The 21,901-nt window shown below is 38.5% G+C and overlaps 2 protein-coding genes across 3 annotated transcripts in view; both read right to left on the bottom strand.

Annotated features, from left to right (window-relative positions):
• The window catches only part of LOC132406919 (AFG3-like protein 2), a 38,303-nt gene extending 23,002 nt beyond the window's left edge, over positions 1-15,301 (bottom strand). Inside the window, exons 1-10 of the mRNA XM_059993051.1 lie at positions 14,919-15,301; positions 11,877-11,961; positions 11,387-11,449; positions 10,695-10,798; positions 9,372-9,521; positions 6,235-6,306; positions 4,796-4,920; positions 1,966-2,236; positions 1,208-1,345; positions 22-175 (exon numbers count right to left, since the gene is read on the bottom strand). Of these exons, the coding sequence (XP_059849034.1) occupies positions 22-175; positions 1,208-1,345; positions 1,966-2,236; positions 4,796-4,920; positions 6,235-6,306; positions 9,372-9,521; positions 10,695-10,798; positions 11,387-11,449; positions 11,877-11,961; positions 14,919-15,008 (1,252 nt within the window). The 5' untranslated portion in view covers positions 15,009-15,301. The remainder of the gene's footprint in view (positions 1-21; positions 176-1,207; positions 1,346-1,965; positions 2,237-4,795; positions 4,921-6,234; positions 6,307-9,371; positions 9,522-10,694; positions 10,799-11,386; positions 11,450-11,876; positions 11,962-14,918) is intronic.
• Positions 15,302-17,440: 2,139 nt separating this feature from the next.
• def8 (differentially expressed in FDCP 8 homolog) overlaps positions 17,441-21,901 on the bottom strand; it is a 50,617-nt gene continuing 46,156 nt past the window's right edge. For both annotated transcript variants that reach the window (XM_059993052.1, XM_059993053.1), the window contains one exon: positions 17,441-20,494. In XM_059993052.1, coding sequence (XP_059849035.1) covers positions 20,401-20,494 — 94 coding nt within the window. In that variant the 3' untranslated portion in view covers positions 17,441-20,400. The remainder of the gene's footprint in view (positions 20,495-21,901) is intronic.

Below are 21,901 nucleotides of genomic sequence, written 5' to 3'. Positions count from 1 at the left end.
ACGTCTACACTTGTCACCTACCATCCATTTCAACCAGCAACTGATTTAAAGTGTTCTCCTGTTCGCTTTGTCCACCAAAATTTCCCCTTCCTCGCTTCCTTCCAACAGCATCTATCTCATCGATGAAGAGAATACAGGGAGCATTCTTTCGTGCCATTGCAAACATGTCCCTCACCTGAGAAAAGAATTGCCATGACAACAATTGGGTAATGTGTCAATTATTATTTTCTGACAAGTTACCTACTACAGAAACGTTAATGTTATGTTGTCCTTGCAAAATAACTTAGTCAAAGTCTACTTAGCTGTGTAATTGAAAACATCTAGTTCTTCCAAAGACTTCCATACAAATAAGCATTTACTGACTATGAGAGCAGGTACATAAATAAACTTCTTGGCAATGGAACTGCCTAAGACTCACAGTTGGTCAGAAAGTGAACAATATGATTGTTCCACACACAGATTGCATGAGGAAGAGGAAGACTTAATGGCAACGCAGCTCTTAAATTGCTGGTATTGATGTACTTACGCACATTTTATTCCATATCAATACTTAAACCGCCAACTTTATTTTTAATATAATTCTTTATTTATCATACATATTTACTTGTATTAGGATTTTGCTGTGGTGTGTCGGCATGACATGCAACAAAAAACATTCAACAATTATAAAGAATAAAGAAGTTGATCCTTGAATTATTTTCCAAGATTTGCTGGACAAGCTTAAGAATGAACGTCAAATGCTCTCATGTACTAAAGTTTCAGAGGAGTCTCAAAATGGTACTGAGAATCTGAATTTTAAATTCCTGCATGCACTCTTCTTCGTTATCTCGAGACTGAATGTAGAGAAGGTGCAGAATCTACAGTACAAACTTCATAAATCTTTTTCCTCATTTTAGACTTCAAAATGAAAACAAAAAGTTTGAAATTCTACCTCAAGGGAAGTGAAATTATAATACAAATCTTAAAAATAAACAGAAGCAACCCAATGAAAGATTGATAATAATAACCCAGAGAAAAGAGAACAGAGAAAAGGTTCATGGAAGCAAGAAAAACAAATTGAAGGGGATCAAATTATCAGGTGATAGTTATAAGTTATATCAAACATTCTTCACTTGGTTTTGGAAGGACATCAGTGGCTAAGCAAGAAGACAATGGAGCAGATAAATAATCAAACAATTCAGGTGATATATAGAGTTACAATTCATACCCTGGCAGGTCCAACACCAACAAACATCTCAAGGAATTCAGAGCCATTCACAGTTATAAAAGGAACATTTGCTTCTCCAGCAGTTGCCTTTGCCAAAAGTGTTTTCCCAGTTCCTGGTGGCCCAGACAAGATAGCACCCTGCAACAAATGACAGAATATTACCATAAGCATGAGAAAATCTGCAGATGCTGGAAATCCAAAGCAGCACACACAAAATGCTGGAGGAATTCAGCAGGCCAGGCAGCATCTATCAAAATGAGTAAAGAGTCAACATTTTCAGCTGAGACCCTTCATCAGGAATATTATCATAGATTATTTGAAAATCTGTGCAATTACAATTTCCAAGATCTCTAGAATTAAAAAAAACCCGATAAGAACATGTTAAATGTGATTTTGAAAATACATTAACATAAATTGGGCACACACACTTTCTACACACTGGGCTTGAACAAAGGTAGAAACTCTCTATATACCCCGTGCAATGCAATTGTTTCTATACACTACAGGATAAAACACAAAACACGCATAGCCTGTTTACCAATAGTTTACTAAAGTGTGAGAGTAGAATAAAACATTGTTTTGCACAATATTGTACAGTCTGCACCTTTCAAGCACTTCTGAGAATATTCTTTCGATATTCTTCACATTAAGGTACCATAATTGGTAAATTCTTTCAACTATAATACCAAACTTATTTAAAACAAACAACTGACTTTAAGGTTACCAACAAAGTTTTGGATTGAATATAGTCAGTATACCTTTGGGATCTTGGCCCCCAAATCTTGGTACTGTTTAGGGTTTTTCAGAAAGTTGACAAATTCCATTATTTCCAGTTTAGCTTCTTCACATCCTGCAACATCTTTGAATTTGATATCAATCTCATCTTTCAGCATCTTTGCTGTTGTCTCCCCCACGCTGAAGAGTCCACCACTTCGTCCCCCACGACCGGCTGCCATAGATCCTCGCCGCAGTGTGTAGAGCAAAAAGCCAATCAGCAACAGGGTGGGGAACATGCTTAGCACGAATGAACTGTGAACAGAGCAAAGACATGCATTCAACAAAAGACTAGAGATAAAATAGCTGTTCTAAGATCAGCTGATTAATTTTTTAAAATGTTTGAAATTTAAGGCAGGGTAGGCACATTTTAAAAGTCAAATCTGCATTCCAGATGCGACTGCCTCATCACCAATGAGAAATACTGGAAGAGGTAAGCAGGCAATTCACTACAATTTGAAGAAATGATAAGTGAAGGAATGCAAGGGGAAGTAATCATTATGGTATTTAAGTAACTGAGAGCTTAAAAAGCAGAAAGCTTGGGAAATGCAGACAGTGGAATTAAAACTGTAGTTATTGTTCTCTGATAGCTTAGAAGATGACTGGCTGGATTTGATACGAATTTCCATCAATATTTATCCCAGAGAATGTGGTGGAGACAATTGAGCATCCCAGAAGACGGTGAAGATTCAATCACTGCATTATGGTTTTAGGAGTAACATACAACTTAAGTCGTCAGTTTTATTGTCATTTCGACCATAACTGCTGGTATAGTACATAATAAAAATGAGACGTTTTTCAGGACCATGCTGTTACATGACACAGTACAAAAAGTAGACTGAACTACGTAAAAAAAAAAGAGAAAGCTACACTAGACCTCAGACCTACACAGGACTGCATAAAGTGCACAAAAACAGTGCAGGCATTACAATAAATAATAAACAGGACAATAGGGCAAGGTGAATACCAGGCTTCGGGTATTGAGGAGTCTGATAGCTTGGGGGAAGAAATTGTTACATAGTCTGGTCGTGAGAGCCCGAATGCTTCACTAAAGAAATCTGGTGCTCTTTACGATCTCTACTGAGGAACCGTCAATGTTCAGTGGGGATTGGTCGCTCCGTGCCCTCCTGAAGTCAACAACCATCTCTTTTGTTTTGTTCACATTCAGAGACAGGTTGTTGGCTCTGCACCAATCCGTTAGACGCTGCACCTCCTCTCCATAAGCAGACTCGTCATTCTTGCAGATGAGACCTACCGCGGTCATGTCATCGGTGAACTTAATGATATGGTTTGAGCTGTGTGTTGCAGCACAGTCGTGGGTCAGCAGAGTGAACAGCAGTGGACTGATTACGCAACCCTGGGGAGCCCCCGTGCTCAGTGTGATGGTGTTGGAGATGCTGCTCCCGATCCAGACTAACTGAGGTCTCCCAGTCAGGAAGTCTAGGATCCAGTTGCAGAGGGAGGTGTTCAGGCCCAGTAGGCTCAGCTTTCCAATCAGTTTCTGAGGGATGATTGTGTTGAATGAAGTCTATGAACAGCATTCGAACGTATGTGTCCTTTTTGTCCAGGTGGGTTAGGGCCAAGTGGAGGGTGGTGGCAATGGTGTCATCGGTTGATCGGTTGGGGTGGTACGCAAACTGCAGGGGGTCCAGTGAGGGGGGCAGCAGGGTCTTGATATGCCTCATGATGAGCCTCTCGAAACACTTCATGATAATGGATGTAAGTGCAATGGGACGGTAGTCATTTAGGCAGGACACTGAAGACTCCTTCAGCACGGGGATGATGGTGGCAGCCTTGAAGCACGTTGGAATGGTGGCGCTGCTCAGGGAGATGTTGAAGATGTCAGTGAAAACATCTGCTAGTTGGTCTGCACATCCTCTGAACACTCTACCAGGGATGTTGTCTGGTCCAGCAGCCTTCCCTGTGACCCTGCACAGGGTTCTTCTCACATCGGCCACGGTGAGAAACAGCACCTGGTCACTTGTAGGAGGGGTGGACTTCCTCGCTGCCACGTCACTTTCCGCCTCAAACCGGGTGTAGTAGTTATTCAGTGCATCTGGGAGGGAGGCATCACCTACCATATTGTTATTTCTCTGAAGGGCAATAACAATACAAAAATATAGAAGAATGGGAGTAGAAGTAGGATATTTTGCCCATCCATTTAATATGATCATGGCTAATCATCCAAATTCAATACACAGTTCCAGATTTTCTCCCCATATCCTTAAAACCCTCCAGGCCCTAGAAAAATATCAAACTACTTCTAGCGAAAGAACGACAATCCATTAGTTTCATGGTCACCATTATGTTTCACTGAGTTGCTTTTTATTTATTGGCCTACAATTTTACTCAGGCTTTATCAGTACCACTTGGTAATCTGACCTAATTATAAAAGTATGCAGTTGGAATGAATATAATTCAAATATTATACAACTAGCATCCTATTCCTTAATATTAAACTTTACCCCCTCCTTTCTTTTAAAGAAAAACAAAGTTTTAAGTTGACTAGTTTATGTTAACTTTTTTTTTAAAAAACTAGAATTGTCTTTGTATTTTCAGGGAATTGGTTTTGTTATGGATCTGACAGGCAAAAAGCAAAGGAAATAATTTCTATGCAAGTGTTGACCCTATTACTGTAGGGCATTACTCCTGTAGCTACTCTTCTAAAAGTTTGATCCCAGCAAGCTCACTACCCTCTGCAAATCCAGTTGGTATTTTGATATTTACTAAACAAAAAGTAGAGATATTTGTAGAATCCATGTGCATGCATCCTCAAAGCCCACAGCACAAATACATGTTCAGTCTCCTGCTCACCCATCACTCTCTGTGTTATACACCACAGCAACGCGGTTTGCTGGTTCTATTCCAATCTCCTGTTGCACAGTTTCCAAATTACGCTCAAATGTATCCACACTTCCGATGTTAAACCATACATAGCTCTGTTAACGGGACAGAACATCATATTAGTAAACATTTCAGTAACATACTCTTATATCTTGCACCAGATTTGGTAATTTGATGAACTTTTACTTGAAAGAAGTTACTTTTCTGTTTCAACATCAATCAATTTCACTCCATTCTTTTAATTTGATAAACTTATTCCTTCTACAATGATAGAAAAAGCCAAATTCTGAAAAGATGCTCTTTTCAGAACAATTACAGAATGGTTAGAGCACTGCACATTTAGCCTGTAATGTCTGTACTAGCTCTGTACAAAAGACATCTCCCCAGCCTTAATACTTAACGCTTTCCTTGCCTCTGCATTTTTTTCTCAGATACTTTCCCAGCTCGCTTTTGAATGATGTACTGCTTCTCGTACAAACCTGTAACTGTAACAGTGCATTCAAGAGACCAACCACTTGCTACATGAACTCTCTCTCACTTCCACATCACTTTTGGTCCTTTTGCCACACAGTAAGTTTGCTTCGAACTGCAAAAATTCCTTTTTCATCAACTCAATGCTTCAGGAAGTGAGCACAAACATGCCCAGAGGATTTGAGGAGACTGAGAAACAGCCATTTTACACATTGTTCTTTGACATGAGATTTAAATCAATTGAAACAAGATCACTGTTTTGTCGAAAATTAATTTTTGACAGCATCAAGTTGGCTCCCAATGGATAAATTTCTTTTATTTTCTTTCTTAGGCTCAAGTGTTGGCTTGAGTATGGCTTGCTTTCATTCCAATTTTGTGGCTTTGAGATGGCTGCGACCTAATATGTGAACGGAGTTTGGCACACTTAAGTGGGTAGCTTGTGAGGTTATGAGCACCTCCTGCTGTAGACAAGGGTTACGTGCAACACCATCCTGAATACTCTCTTCCACTGAGTGAGTCAGAGGTTTGGTGGAGACATTGCACTGAAACTTTCAGCACATTCTGTATTTCAGGACATCCTAAAGCAGGAATAATTGAGGCAAACATGTTTGAAATTCCCAATGAAACAGTATTCCTTATATTGGCTAATGCAAACTAATCAATATGTCAAATAAGCAACCAGTTTTAATATATCACATATAACAAAACTTCGTTAACCTGGCATACTAGGTACACTGGTAATATTATACCATAGATTTTCTAATCCATCGGATGTTAGCCTGGTAAATGCCTCAATATTCATTATTTTTTCTGTAGATGAGTAATAAATAATGTAACAGATTTTCCAGCAAATCCTGTAAATTTAAAGGGAGCACAGGAACTGAGACCCTGGTGAATATCGAAGGAGCATGGGAACAAGACAGATAAAGTTGACTTACAGCATCACTTTTGGCTCCAGGGTTGAAAATCACTCGCACAAACTGCTTGTTGACAACTTCTAAGCGATCAACCTCAAACAAGAAATAAAATGATTGAAAACACTAGCAACAATTTTTTAAAAGCCTGTTTTATCAGTACAAGAAAATTACCACAATTAAAGTTAACAGGATGCTTTAACGTTTTGGAGACTGTTCTGAAGTTCTGAACCACAAGTCGGAATCAACGATACCAGATTACAAATTAGATTTCAAACTGTTCCGAGTTCCTGCATAAACCATCAGAAAAGAAATTGTGCCAAGCTGTATTGACTTTGCCTGATTACCTTGAATGCATTACTGCAATGATTTTAGTAATGGGCTCTAAATTTGTCCGATGAAATACGTTAGACTAACTGGCCTGTAGTTTCTAGCTTTGTCTCCTTTTATTTTGGCAAAAAATATTTATTATTTTCCAGTCCGATGTCATTTTCCCTAAAATTAAGGAATTAAAAAAAATTTAAACTGACACATCTAGGAATCACAGAGTGCAGATTGAGTATGTGAATTTAGGTAATCAGGCATTTACTAGCATGGCAAAGAAAGTATTAGCCATATTATTATCCTTAATATAATAAGGGAAAGTGTGATAAACACAATGCTATTACGACAGGTTCCAGCCGGCAATGTTACCACAGTATTTGAGATTTGTCATTAAATGAAAAATGTTCTAGCCCTTTCCTAACCTCCAAGCTCAAAACACAAATAGCAAAAACTTTCAAAAAAGGAAACATAAGGACAAGCAGGATTAAGGTTATCAGATGTCAAAAGCCAAGTTGCTTGCTATATTTCATACTGTACAGACTAGTGATAATGACTGACAGGCTTTAACTAAGTAGTCAATTTTAACATAAGATTTTTCTACCTGGGTGCTACAGGTTCATGAACACAGGTGATTAAGGATTGAGATGCAAGCTGCTCAACAGAGCACATACTATATTCATACCTGGACCTCTTGTTTAGACATATACAGCCATGACCCCAGCAGGAGTTAATTATACATGATTTCAGCATGTCAATGGAAGCCTTTAATGAGACAACTGAATCAAAACCCAATGAGAAAGGTTCCTCTTTCGATTAACCATTACGATGAGAGATCAAAAGGGAAACTGATAAATGTCCTCACCTAAATGGAATTATTTTAATTACAAATTTCAGTTAATGTCTGTTACTGTATATGCAAATAGCTTTTAACTCATTATTAATTCATTTAGTGTGGAATATATGAACACTATTTTTAGTAACATTTCACATAAAAGCAAAGTGTACTACAATCTGAAGCAAAGGCATTGGAAATTAAACAGAAAATGCCAGAAAAACCTCAGCAGTTTGGGCAGCACCTGAAGAAAAAGAAACAGAATTAAGGTTTCAGCAGGACAAACTTTCATCAGAACCACTTCTTTTTTCTGCGTGGATATGGTCTGATCTGAGGATTTCAAAAAGTTTATGGTTTATTAAACATTTAATGTATTCTTTATAAATAGATAATTGTCATCAAAGCAATGCTCACTTCATAAGAACAACAACAATCACAAAGAAGCTGCAATAAATTCTTTGTTCTATAGATCATAATGACCCATGAAGAAGATGAGCTCTGTTCAGCATCAATAAAAATAAAAGCATGCATACTACACAGCAAGCACTACAGCATCTATTTGGAATATACTGTTGAACTCGTGCCCTTGTCCTTTGATAAGCTAACTTTTTTTTTTAAGCATCCCAGATACAACATGCTATATTCTAAACAGAAGGTGATGTAAGAATACAGTCCAAGGAGATCAGGAAACAACAGAACAAATGTGCTATCACCCACCATGGTGTGTCTATGTAAAATAATAAGATCCACAAATCTATTTAAAATGCTATGGAGGAAGGGAGATGATGGGGTGGAGGAACGCTTTCTCAAGGCAAAGCTGACCTAACAGCCTCCCTTTGTGCTGTAAAATTTGATGAAATGGTAAATATTTGTAGGGCCTGGCACACCTACCTGTCAATGACTGCAGTGATTTGGCTCTGCAGGCTCCATATCAGCTGCTTACAGATCTGTTCCACCTGCTGCAGTGACGTTTGCACCCAACCTGTACCACAGGGACAGCACCATCAGTGGCAGGCAAGATTACCAGCACACTCAAATCTTTTGCTTCCATCTCTGTCCCACCTGATATGTAGCTTAACAGCACTACCAGCCAATATGCTGCCCAAAATTGATGCGTTACAAGCAACTTCATATTTGCTCAAAATTAGGAACTAATCCCTATCTACAATGTTGTAACTTCCAACTGATGTTGCCATCACTGCATTTTCTGCAATCCTTGGCGTCAGTTGCCAGTTCAAACAGCAATGCACAGTATGGAGCTGAACCAAAAGCCGCTGCCAACTGTGCTGTATTTCTACGTTCTGAGAAAAGTGCCCCAGAGTGATGAAGAGACAGTCTTCTCTGACATGAAAATAAAAAGAGCTGGAAACAATCAGCAGGTCAGGCAGCATCCACAGAGAAAGAAGCAGTCAATGAACCTTCATCAGAATGGGAAGAGGAGGAAGCCAGCTTGCATAGCAGCAAATCCTGTCATTCAAGACAGGGCTCAGGAGATGCAATTATCCTCTACCTTGTTCGTGACACCATCACCCTCTTTCTATATCCTATTACCAATTTCCATTAGACAAAATTTTTTGACTTTGTACATATTAAAACTATTCAGAAAAACTTTGTAAAGATTCCTTGCATCATTTCAGCCTCCACAAAATTTACAAATTTTAACCCCAAGTGAGAAGCCATATTCTACAACTGTACTAGGACCTGACTTCCATAATATGACATAATAAATATTGCCTGACCTGAAAAGGACACAATTCCAAAGACAGAAAAAGCATTCACTCAGGTGCCTCTCAGCTCAAGCGACTACATAAGTGATCCCTGCCATCCCCTTGCCTAAAAGTACACTTCCCAGTGAACCTGCTTATCCAGGTGGGTAAACACCATGGCTTATTATGTGCTGATTATAAGTCAAAAGAAAGGGAGGGGGTGGAAGATGGAAGCTGAACAGGTACCATGGTGTCAAGATCTTTGTGTAATGTGGAAAGCAGATTTTAAAATTACTTACCATACCTCGTGCCAAATAGTAGTTTACAAAATCTTTCCAAGTTATTTCCCTGCCTGGATCTCGGTAGTAGAAATACATGAATCCAGAGAAAAGTCCAGCCATCCCCACAGCTAAATACCGGAATTCCTTGTCATCCCATGGAATATCTCCCTAGAATTCAGTTTAAAATTTAATAATGTGATATCTATTCAATTCTTCTGAAGTCAACTATTGGTCAAAGAAATCAATGGCAATCAAGTCACTACAATATTTAAGTTAACTATCCAGTGAAATAATAATGTTAGATAATATTGTTAAACAAAAAAACAGTGAAGTCAGAATATCAAATTACAAGCAAGGCTTAAATGCTTTGATCAATGTTGCGAAACAGCACTCTTCTCCAGTCAACTAATGTGTTTTATTAGTGTGACTTGATTAATCAGGTTTGAATTTATTGATCACAAACTAGAGAAAATCTGCAGATGCTGGAAATCTGAGCAACACACACAAAATGCTGGAGGAACTCAGCAGGCCAGGCAGCATCTATGGAAAGAAGTAGTTGGTGTTTCAGGCCGAAACTGTTCAGCAGGGTTTCAGCCAAACACATCTACTGCATTTTTTATTTCATAGATGCTGTCTAGTCTGCTGAGTTCCCCCAGCACTTTGTGTGTGTTGAGTTTATTGATACTTATTTCTCATTTTGGATTTTGTTCACGTACTTTAAACAATGCAAGTTCAGTTACTCAGAAGTGACATCTGACTTGCATTTACAATGAAACAAAATGGACAGCCAAATGATTCTTTAACTCTGAAAGATTTAAACTTTCAATGCTTAATGTCATTTTATGTAGATTCTTAAAAGAGTTACACATATGGAAACAGGCTCTTCAGCCCAATTTGTACATTCCAACCAAGGTGTATGTCTAGGCTAATACCGCACTGGCTTACACAGCTGTCCTTTCCATGTACCTATCAAAATGCTTTTTAAATTGTTGTAATTGTACCTGCTTCTATCATCTCCTTAGCAGCTCGTTCAATATATCTACTACCCTGTGTGAGAACCTTCCTCTTAGAAACCCCTTGAATCTTTTCCTTTTCATATTAAACCTGTCCCATCTAGTTTGAGACTCCACTATCCTGGGGAAAAGACTGTACCTGCCTATGTCCCTCATAATTTCATAACTGATTCTAGTTCAGCAAGTTTAGCACCGTAACTGAGTTACCCCTGCTATCGTTTGAATTGCTGACTGAAGAATAGGATTACTTTTATATTTTAGAACAGATGACCGTGATACTGAGCCTGGAACCCCATTAATTAGCCAAACCTTTGCCAATATAACAAACCTTCTGCATTCGGTTCCACCATGTGGACTGCCCTTTTTTCCCACTTTTCTTACTACTTCCTCCTGGTCCACCTCCAGTACTTCCTCCAGACTCCTTTGACTTTGCTGTAGGTAAAGATATTACATTATCAGATTACCGTTGATTCTGCACATTGGGGGATATATTAGCACAAAAAATTCCATATTCAATCTTGGTAAGACAGTGATAGGTGTTACAATGTTATTGACAGGAAGATTCCACAATAGGATAAACAAATAACAAGAAATACTGCACATATATCGTGTTCTGGAGTACATCTGTTCTCAATATTGAAGTATTATTTAGGGGAAAAAAGGCTGGATTCAGCGAAAGTTATCATGAATCTTCAGGTCTGTTAAATAAATGGTTTATTAATATCTTAAAATGAAATAAGCCTGCTATCCTTGTTTGGATTGGTCACGCTATGCCATCTACACCAGGTTGTTAACTGTTTTTTGAAGCCACTCATTTACATTCTTACGGAAACTAGGAACAGTCATCAATACCAGAATTGCCAATAAAATTCAGATCCAGAGTATAAATAAAAAAAGACAGTGTGATTAAAAATTTAGCCATAACAATAGTCAATAGCTGAATGATACTAGAATTAGAAACATGAGTACTGGCAATATGATACATCCTATTTAAGAATCACAACAGAAAAGGTATTTTACCTTTCTCCTCACCAGCTTTTGATTCTGCTGACTGCTTATTCTTGGAGAAATACTTCTCAAAACCTAAGAAATAAACAGTTAATTCAATTTTCACATTGGTTATGTTAATTCTGTTTAATGAATTAGTTCATATTACCGACTAGCCTTTACCAGCAACAAGCTTCATCTTTACATTCAGGTCCCATATTATAAATATTAATGTTGAAGGCATTGCTACATTTAACACTAAATGCATTCAAAAACCAATTGTACTGACAAAGCCACACTGGGTTCCAAAAAAAATCAACCAAGATTTCTAGAAAATATAAGAAACACGAGTAAGAAGCAGGTCATCTTGCCCATCGGGCCTGCTGTGCCATTCAAAAGGATCATGGCTGATCTGGCTGTGGACTCAGCTCCACCGACCTGGCTTTTCAACATAATCCTGAATTCCCTTGCTATGGAAAGACCCAGATGCGTCTCAAATGTAAGAGATTTATTTACACATTACCTTTTGGCTGCTTTGAACAGAGCAATCTAAAAGTTGACACATTGTCTTGATAACCAGAGCTTCTCCCAATGCAGGGTCTGATAAACTGAATTCAGAAAAATATCAGAATTAAACGTTGAACATTTCTACCCATGGCATTAAAGAATAAGTTTTCTAATTGAATTATTAAACAGGTAATTCGGGTAAGGGGATTCCCTGATTATGATTAGAGTAAGATTTGAAATTATTTTTTAAATTAAATGCTGTATTTCTTAAAGCTCATAAAATTATTCAACACTAATCAATGCCCAACATATATAATTAGCCAGCATCTGCAAGACAAAACAAAAACTGTAGTGGGCGATGTGCTGTACAATCTTTGTTTTGAGCATTCTTGATTTACAATATGTTTAAAAATCCCATTAAAATAGACAGAAAAGGAAAAACTCACTTTAAAAAAAATGTTAACTCCAAACACCACCAGCTCATATGCAAAATAATTTAACTGTTTCCCTGATTAATAATACTGAATCAATTATATAAGCTATTCTTCCAATGTATCCAAAAATTTAAAGTTTAAATCTGATTATTTGCTTTGAAGTTTATCTATCTATCTCACCAAGTCCACTTCTGCAAACACAAGGAAATCTGCAGATGCTGGAAATTCAAACAACAACACACACAGAATGCTGGTGGAACACAGCAGGCCAGGCAGCATCTATAAGGAGAAGCACTGTCGACGTTTCGGGCCGAGACCTTTCGTCAGGACTAACTGAAAGGAAAGATAGTAAGAGATTTGAAAGTAGTGAGGGAAATGCAAAATGATAGGAGAAGACCGGAGGGGGTGGTATGAAGCTAAGAGCTGGAAAGGTCATTGGCGAAAGTGATACAGAGCTGGAGAAGGGAAAGGATCATGGGATGGGAGGCCTCGGGAGAAAGAAAGGGGGAGGGGGGGGAAGCACCAGAGGGAGATGGAGAACAGGCAAACAACTAAATATGTCAGGGATGGGTTAAGAAGGGGAGGGGGGGCATTAACGGAAGTTAGAGAAGTCAATCTTCATGCCATCAGGTTGGAGGCTACCCAGCCAGTATATAAGGTGTTGTTCCTCCAACCTGAGTGTGGATTCATCTTGACATTAGAGGAGGCCATGGATAGACATATCAGAATGAGAATGGGACGTGGAATTAAAATGTGTGGCCACTGGGGGGGTCCTGCTTTCTCTGGCAGACCGAGCATAGGTGTTCAGCGAAACGGTCTCCCAGTCTGTGTCGGGTCTCACCAATATATAAAAGGCCACACCGGGAGCACCGGACGCAGTGTACCACACCAGCCAACTGACAGGTGAAGTGTCGCCTCACCTGCAAGGACTGTCTGGGGCCCTGAATGGTGGTGAGGGAGGAAGTGTAAGGGCAGGTGTAGCATTGTTACGCTTACACGGATAAGTGCCAGGAAGGAGATTGGTGGGAAGGGATGGGGGGGGGGGGGGGGAGAGGGAAAGATGTGCTTGGTAGTGGGATCCCGTCGGAGGTGGCGGAAGTTACGGAGAATTATACGTTGGACCTGGAGGCTGGTGGGGTGGTAGGTAAGGACAAGGGGAACCCTATCCCAAGTGTGAACTTATTTTGTCCATCTCTCACATTTCTTGTTCTTTCAATCTTGTACTCATGAAACTGCTGAATATCTAACTTCACTTCCAGACCCACCCATTAGTTGATATTATTAATGACAAATTCTACTTGGACACTGCCTTCCAAGCTCAAAATCTACAAAAAGCCACCCTTACCCCCAAACTACTTATTTCTTCATCTGTACAGGCCATTGCTATATAAAATCTCTGCAGAAGGATTTGATATTTGAAACCATTCAGATAGGTTTTCAACCCTACCATAGTATGGAAACAGATCTTAAAAATGTCAAAAATGATAACCTATGCTGCTGTAACCAATACTTCTGCTATTTCTTCTACCTGTCTACAGCCACTGTTTTTTAAATTTATTCATTTACAGGATGTGGGTGTCGCCAGCTAAACCAGCATTTATTGCCCATCCCTAGTTGCCCTTGAGAAGGTGGTGTTGAGCTGCCTTCTTAAACTGCTGCCGTCCTTGAGGTGTAGGCACACCCACAGTGCTGCTAGGGAGGGAATTCCATGATTTTGACCTAGCGACAATGAATTAACAGCAATGTGTTTCCAAGTCACTACTGTGATTGATTTTAACAGCTCTCTTTTTGTTATTCAGTTGGTGCTTCCACCTAATCCTGTTTTTATCAATGAAGTCCTAGGCATACAATAGTTGCACTTCAGGTCCCCAATCTGATCAAATATCCCCAAATAAAACATCCCTAGGCTCCCTGAAACATCATCTCAAACAATGTCAGATCTCAAATATTTACTGGCAAAAGCCAGCACTACTTCACCATCAACAAGAGAAAATCTGCAGATGCTGGAAATTCAAGCAACATATACAAAATGTTGGAGGAGCTCAACAAGCCATATGGCACCTGTTGAGTTCCTCCAACATTTTGTGTGTGTTTCTACTTCACCATCACCAGCTTTAAAACCCACAAAGCTTGATTAATTATACTGTTCAAAGATCAATACTTGTTGACTAGAAATTGATTCCAATTAAATATTGGAGACCATTGTATTTTGTTCTCAAACCCAATTCCACGTTCTTGACATTATTTTCCGGTACATATAACTTTGCGAGAAGATGACACTCCTTTGATTTTGACCCACTGATTATGTCCAATTTCAAACATTTCCAGCCAAAGTGGCTTTACCTTTCTGAAAATGTTCTTGCGTCATGCACCAACCCTCCCATCCCGTGGACGGCCACTTCTTTAAAATCTTTCTTGACCAATCGTTTTGTTATCTAGTAACAGGGTGTTAATAGATAAAGCCACCGTGGAGATCGTGGTAAAATTATAACAGCTGAATGAAGACACTTTATCAAAATAGGTGGTTTAAAGACTGGGAGTTTGAGATGTTGTGTAACAGGTCAACAGTCTGCCCGAGCTCGCGAAAAAGATTTGCAGGTTAAACATCCTGAGCACCTTCTTACCCGCCAGCGGACCCGCTGTCCCGGCCAGACTCGAGACCACGATGCGCGGACACCCGGCCACCCTGCCAATAGCCTCAACGCGAGCGCCATGGTGCCAGCGGAACGTCAGGCCGCAACTCTCCTTATGCAACCCGTTCCTCACTCTTTGCAACACCCGATCTTCCTCCAAAATGCACAGCAGAATTTAAATAACATTCACTTCTACAGGAAACAAAATGCCCCCAGTCCCTCCTGCTACAGAAATTAAACTTTAAACAGTTCGAAAGACGAGAAAAGACGAGCGTCCTTAAATGAACTTCACAGCCCTTCAGTTAATTCGTTCCGGGTGGAAAACCGTCCGGGTGCAGTTTGTTCCGCGACCAGCTCAATGGAAAGCAAGGAAAGCTCAATGCCCTCAAATACAGACAGGCAGGTACTGCCAGCTTTTTGTTTTTGGTGTTACCACAGTGACATATTTGCAAAATAAGCACGTCCGTTTCCCCTTCTTAAAGATTCCTAGTAGTCTATTAATTAGATTATTTTGTAAACATTGCATTCTCTTAGACAGTCCTTAGATCCAAGAAAATTCCTTTTGCCTTATCCACCCCTCCCCCAACTTATAACCAAAAGTAACTGCAACGATTTTTTTCTCCAGTCATGCGAAGGGTCTCGGCCCTGAAACGTCGACTGTACTTTTTCCATAGATGATAACCTGGCCTGCTAAGTTCCTGCAGCATTTTGTGTGTTGTCTACAACTTTAAACTTCTATTCCGCAGTTGTCACTCTTGAACAGACCTACGATAATATTGGACACTTGACCACCTCACGATGATCCTGCACTTTCTCAGCAACTGTTGCTCTTTATTCTGCATTATCGTTTTACCTCAATAGACTGCGTTATTACTTGTACTGTGCAAAAATTACGCAAGACAAGATTTTCATGGTACAACAATCATATTCCAATTCCCATATTGCTAATAAACTGCCAACTTAATGAAGATAATTTAGGGCCACATTTGTGATGTTATTCTTTAAAGATAAACAAATCTAACAATTACATGCAATATATTCCCTCCGAATGTCAATTAACCAAATCCAAAATCAGCCGAGATTACCAGTCCAGTGCCAAAGAATCAATTTTTAGAGCACTCTAGTTTTCAAATCCCACTCTACCAGTTCTGCAGTCTCTTCCATCCCTCATTAGAGATTTCTGGCATCACATCCACAAACAGCATTTAACAAGCATGTGAGTAACTATATTGATGTGGAGAGGAATAGGGCCCAAATGCAGGACATAGGGTTTGTCTTGATCAGCGTAGACAAATTAGGCTAAAGTAGCATTCCCTCCCGATTCACTTTTAAGACACGGGTAGAATTAGGCTATTCGGATGATCGAGTCTACTCTGTCATTCGATCACATGATCGATTACTTTTTCCTCCCACCAATTCTGAAGCCTTTTCCCGATAACTTTTGACACCTTCTGCTTCAAATATACTTGATACATCACCCCCCCCCCCACTAGTGGTAATGAACTCCACAGATTCACTATCAAGCTAAACAAATTCCTTCTCATCTCCATTCTAAAGGGCTGTTCTTTTATTGAGGCAATGCTGTTCGGTCCTAGACTCTCCCACTATAGGAAACATCCCCTTCACATACACTCCATCTAGGCCTTTCAGTATTCGGTAAATTTCAATGAGATCCCCCTCATTCTTCTAAACTCAAGCAAGTAGACGCCTAGTCATCAAATGTTCTTCACACGCTAACCCCTTTCAATCACTGGAGGGATGTAGTTGTGGTGAACTATGTGCCTGTCGGGACACGCCCCTGCTGACTGCTCCTGTGGCTCCTCCCACAGGCCCCTGTATAAAGGAGACCTGCGGCCTGAAGATCGGCCTCAGTCTCCAGGACCTTGTATGGTAGACACTCACTCCTGGTTCCTTCTTCCAGTCAATAAAAGCCGATATCTCGCCTACGTCTCAGTGTGAGTTATTGATGGTGCATCAGTAAGCCTCCTCTCGACTCTCTAATGACAGGATGTGATGCTGATGCTTTTATAAGGATTTGGCTGGTCCACTTTTAGTATTATGAGCAGTTTTGGGCTCCCCATTGAAGAAAGATTCAGCTGGAATTGTAGAGGGTCCAGAGGAGGTTTACACTCTCGTCCTCTTGAAATGAATGCTATCATTGCATTTGCCTTCTTTACTACGACTCAACCTGCAAGTTAACCATCAGGGAATTCTGCACAAGGACTCAAATCCCTTTGCACCTCCGATTTTTGAATTTGCTCCCCATTTACACATATATTCCTTCTACCAAGGCAGATGGCCATACACTTCCCAACACCATATTCTATCTGCCACTTCTTTGTCCATTCTCCTATTTGTCCAAGTCCTTCTGCAAACTCCTCGCTTGTTCAACACTATCTGTCCCTCCACATAGCTTTATACTTGGCCACAAAGCCATCAATTCTGTCATCCATGATCTACTTTAGCAAAACAATTTAAGATGCACTTTAAGACATACTATTTTGACAAAGCTTTGAAATATAGCAAATTTATTAACTGAACATAGTCATTAGTATAATTAAAGCACCATGTAAAATGTCAAGAGTCGATACATTCTTTGATTATGCACATGCATTAAATATCAGATTATGTAATTTCTGGTAGTTTACACAGACAATGTACAAACATATCCAGAGAACCACCATTTCCTAAATAGTGGAATGAGTTTAGCACATTCATATTTTAAATTTTCCTAACAAACACTATGTATAAAAAGTATCTGCATTCTCCAAATAACAGCTACAGAGCTGGAAACAGTAAACAAAAACCAGACAGCGTAAAGTGCAAACAGAGAAAAGATTTAATCTATAATTTCATCTTTATGGTCTTTTATTATAGCTTGATAAAGTCATTAGCAATATGCGAATCCAATCTTTGTTTCCTCTGCACATGAGAAAATTTTCTAGAAATTTCCATTTGTAATCAGCTTTAAATGTTACCTTTATTTTTTTTCTTCAAAAGCTGATCAATCTGATTGTGTTTAAATGTATTTTGACTTCAATGGTATTGTTTTGAATGACAACTAAAATTTCAGCAGAATCTTTCCAGATAATTCCTTGCCATCAGGATTTATTCCCTTCCCCCCCCCCCCAATCTGTAACCATCCAAAGGGAAGAGTAACGCATTACTGCATGAAGTTACCAAAGGCCAGTTATCAGATTGGCCTTTGTTACCAAGTTACAAAAAAGGAAAACATTTTACAAAATGTGCACAAGACAGCTGATACTCTTTCTTCAGAAGGAGATCCAAATATTAATGAGAGATAAAGTTTTCCAAAAAGTACATAACTTAAATCTTAGTGTCTTCAAAATGCAGCTTTTGAGAAAGACAACCATTAGCAGCATTTAAAAATTGTAGTGGTGGTGAAATAAATTTAGGAATACTGTCATATGTTACCTCATGGTTCATTGAAGATGGGGGGATTGGTGAATGTAGGGTGGAAAGAGGAAAAGCAGCATATCATTTTGCAACCCAGGTTCAATAGTGTGTTAACTAATTTCCCTCCGCTCTGATAACCATTTAAACAGAACAATAGATCAGAAAACAAGTCACAGATCACAAGTTCTTGTGTCATTAAAACAAGATCATTTCTTTGCTATCTCTTTCTCAATGCTTATTCTATTTATCTATTCCTGTTTTGAATATCTTACCAATGATTACATCAGAATAATTCTTTGTGGACGTCATCTAAAACAAGCCAACTTCATTGTTACAGAGTACTATTTAAATCTTCAAAAAGGTTGAGGTGTCAACTCTAACAATTATTAAAATAAGAATATCTTAAACTCCAAGTTAGATCAGATTGTCTTAGTCAATATCAGACCAGTCATAGATCATTAAGTTGCCTGAGAAAATAAATATACCAATGAAATATACACTCTACTGTTGGAGAATAGAATGTGCTGGTTAAAACTAGCCTACAAGAGTAAATGACCAGGGTAATTGTCTTGGACCTGGCTGGTGTTGCTTCATATTCTAATTAGCTGAATGAAGAAAATGACATTTTCAAAACAAATTTTGAATGCTCAGCAGTGATCAATATGGTGGCTTTATACCAACTTTGCACATTCCATTAGGAATTTTAAACCTTTCCAGAAAATGTGCAATAGGCCAAATAATATTATTATATTTGGTTTAACAAAGATAATTTTCAATCATTTGTAATGAAAATTAAATTAAAACCCAACTTCATTTCATAGTGTAGCAAACTAAACAATAAATATTATATCATATTCACTCAAACAATGCCTGGGACAAAGATATACAATATTCAAAGAATCACCAACACATTATGGAGAGCTGGAATTCTCAGTAAGAAATAGATTCTTCAAATAAAAATTAAATAATTTTCCTCAGAAATGCCTGAAGAGATGGTCTTCATGGACAAACAATATCTTATTTACCAGTACTGACTGACAAACTACGGTTTTAGTTGGTGAAATGACCGTGTGCATAATTGGGGAAATCAGTTTATGAAACGAACTCAGCAAATTACTATCTGAAAATTCCTTGATAGCTTAGTTTGAAGATTTGTTGTACAACAGTGGCTTTTCTGTTCATCAAATATACAAATGAATAAAGAAAAGCAGTCTTCAGTATAATTGCAATGTTCGGAGATTAATAAATTTAAACTAAACTACACTTACGACAAGGCATTTTAATCCTCTATTCTGAAACAGGGTTGTGCACACTGCTGCCTTAAATTTATATATTTATGTGCTCTTAATCAGTACAACTTTAAAAAAACAGTAGTTTCTTGCTTTTCTATCAACCATCTGAAATAGTTATAATCCCAGGTCTGTTCGTCAATTTAAATGTATAATTCATCAACCTTGAAGATAAACTTAGCAGAGTTCCAGATATTCCAGAATAGCATTTCCTTCTTTGTCAATCACTGCACTGATGCTCATGAGCAGAAAATGGAAAAAGGCTGCAGATTAACATCTTGTCTTCAAAAATATTTCCAGAAACTGCATTATTGAGTTTCACTTAAGCTTCTAACAGTGAGAATTATTTTCCTATAATTCACAAATTGATGGCCCTAATGTCACTACAAAATTAAACAGTTTTAGAAGAAAGTGCTCTGAGAGAAATGTATATAAAATGTACATAAGTGGTTGGATTTTACAAATCATCAAATGAGCTATGAAGTCACTTTTCATAAGTTATTCATCAAGATTTTTGTAACAGCTCCTCAGAGAACCAAAAGCTATCCTTGTAACTCAACAATTTGTAACTCATCTTAAAAATTCAAGGGTATTTTTCAACTTCTTATGGTTACTTAAGATGAGTCACAATTCATATTAATTGGTCACTACTAGAATTAAACTCCACTGTTCATATCTACATTATATTTCCACATAATTCAGCTTGGTTCATTAAATAATCAGCACACATAAAACTTCAAATGAGAATTCTTCAGCTTGATCTGGTTTCAGTCTGGATGAGTTTGTCCTGTTTGAGACCGTCTTCTCATCGACAGTCGTGGACATCTTGGGCATGTAGTAGAGTTGTCATAATAACAATCTCTGCAAATGAAACATTAACATGATAGTTAATTAAATACATATTATAGTAAATCAAACAAAGGAATAAGCTGCAGATTAAATACAGGTTCTTAATTTGCATGATTAAGTATGGGAATCTGGACTCTGATTTTCTAAGTTATAAGTAAACATCAGGAATGATAATTATTTTGAGTCAATGTTACATTAGGAGGAGGACAGTTTTCCAACATCTTACTTAAGGAAGCTAAAAATTGGATCTGATGTTTCAGTATTTGCCAATATTAGTGTAACCAAACTAATTATCTTGAAAAATATAACTACACTAAAAAAAAACAACTAAACACTAGGGTTTAAAGGTTACAAGAACATTATTGTAACTCCCTTGTCAAAAGTTCAATTTGACTTGTATTGCTCAAGAGTATAAACACATTTTGGTGTCAGTCTCAGAGTTTACTGAATTTTCATGACCAGTGGTGATACTCATTTCTTATTTAATGCTTTCTTGGCAGTCTTGGTGTTTTTTTTTAAACAGCAATTTCTTCCTTAGTAACTACCATGATTGTACTAACAGCTACAATCTGTCTCATATCACAAATAACAAAGCAATCATGAAGTGGATATTTAAGAGGAACTCGAACAGAAGAACATAAAAACATAAGAAATAGGAGCAGGAGTCGGCCATCTGACCCATCGAGCCTGCTCCACCATTCAATAAGAATGATGGCTGATCTGGCCATGGACTCATCTTCACCTACCTGCCTTTTGCCATAACCCTTAATTCCACTACTATGCAAAAATCTATCCATCCTCGTCTTAAATATATTTACTGAGATAGCCTCCACTGCTTCATTGGGCAAAGAATTCCACAGATTTACCACTCTCTGGGAAAAACAGTTCCTCCTTATCTCCATCCCAAATTTGCTCCCCCGAATCTTGAGGCTACATCCTCTAGTTCTAATCTCACCTACTAGTGGAAACAACCTCCCTGCCTCTACCTTATTTATCCCTTTCATAATTTTATATGTTTCTATAAGATCTCCTCACATTCTTCTGAATTCCAGTGAGTACAGTCCCAGGTGACAATCTCTCCACATTGTCTAACCCCCTCATCTCTGGAATCAACCTGGTGAGCTTCCTCTGCACCACCTTCAAAGCCAGTATATCGTTCCTCAGGTAAGGAGACTAGAACTGCACACAGTACTCCAGGTGTGGCCTCACCAGTATCCCACACAGTTGCAGCATAACCTCCCCACTCTTAAATTCAATCCCTCTTGCAATGAAGGCCAACATTCCATCTGCCTTCTTGATAGCCTGCTGAACCTGTAAACCAACCTTTTGCGATTCATGCACAAGCACTCCCAAGTCCTTTTGCACAGAAGCATGCTGCAATCTTTTACTATTTAAATAATAATCTGTTCTTCCACTTTT

The sequence above is a fragment of the Hypanus sabinus genome, chromosome 17 (assembly GCF_030144855.1).
Source record: "Hypanus sabinus isolate sHypSab1 chromosome 17, sHypSab1.hap1, whole genome shotgun sequence".
Lineage (NCBI taxonomy): Eukaryota > Metazoa > Chordata > Chondrichthyes > Myliobatiformes > Dasyatidae > Hypanus > Hypanus sabinus.
The sequence above is the reverse complement of the archived record's forward strand: the minus strand, read 5'-3'. Positions and strand labels throughout refer to the sequence as shown.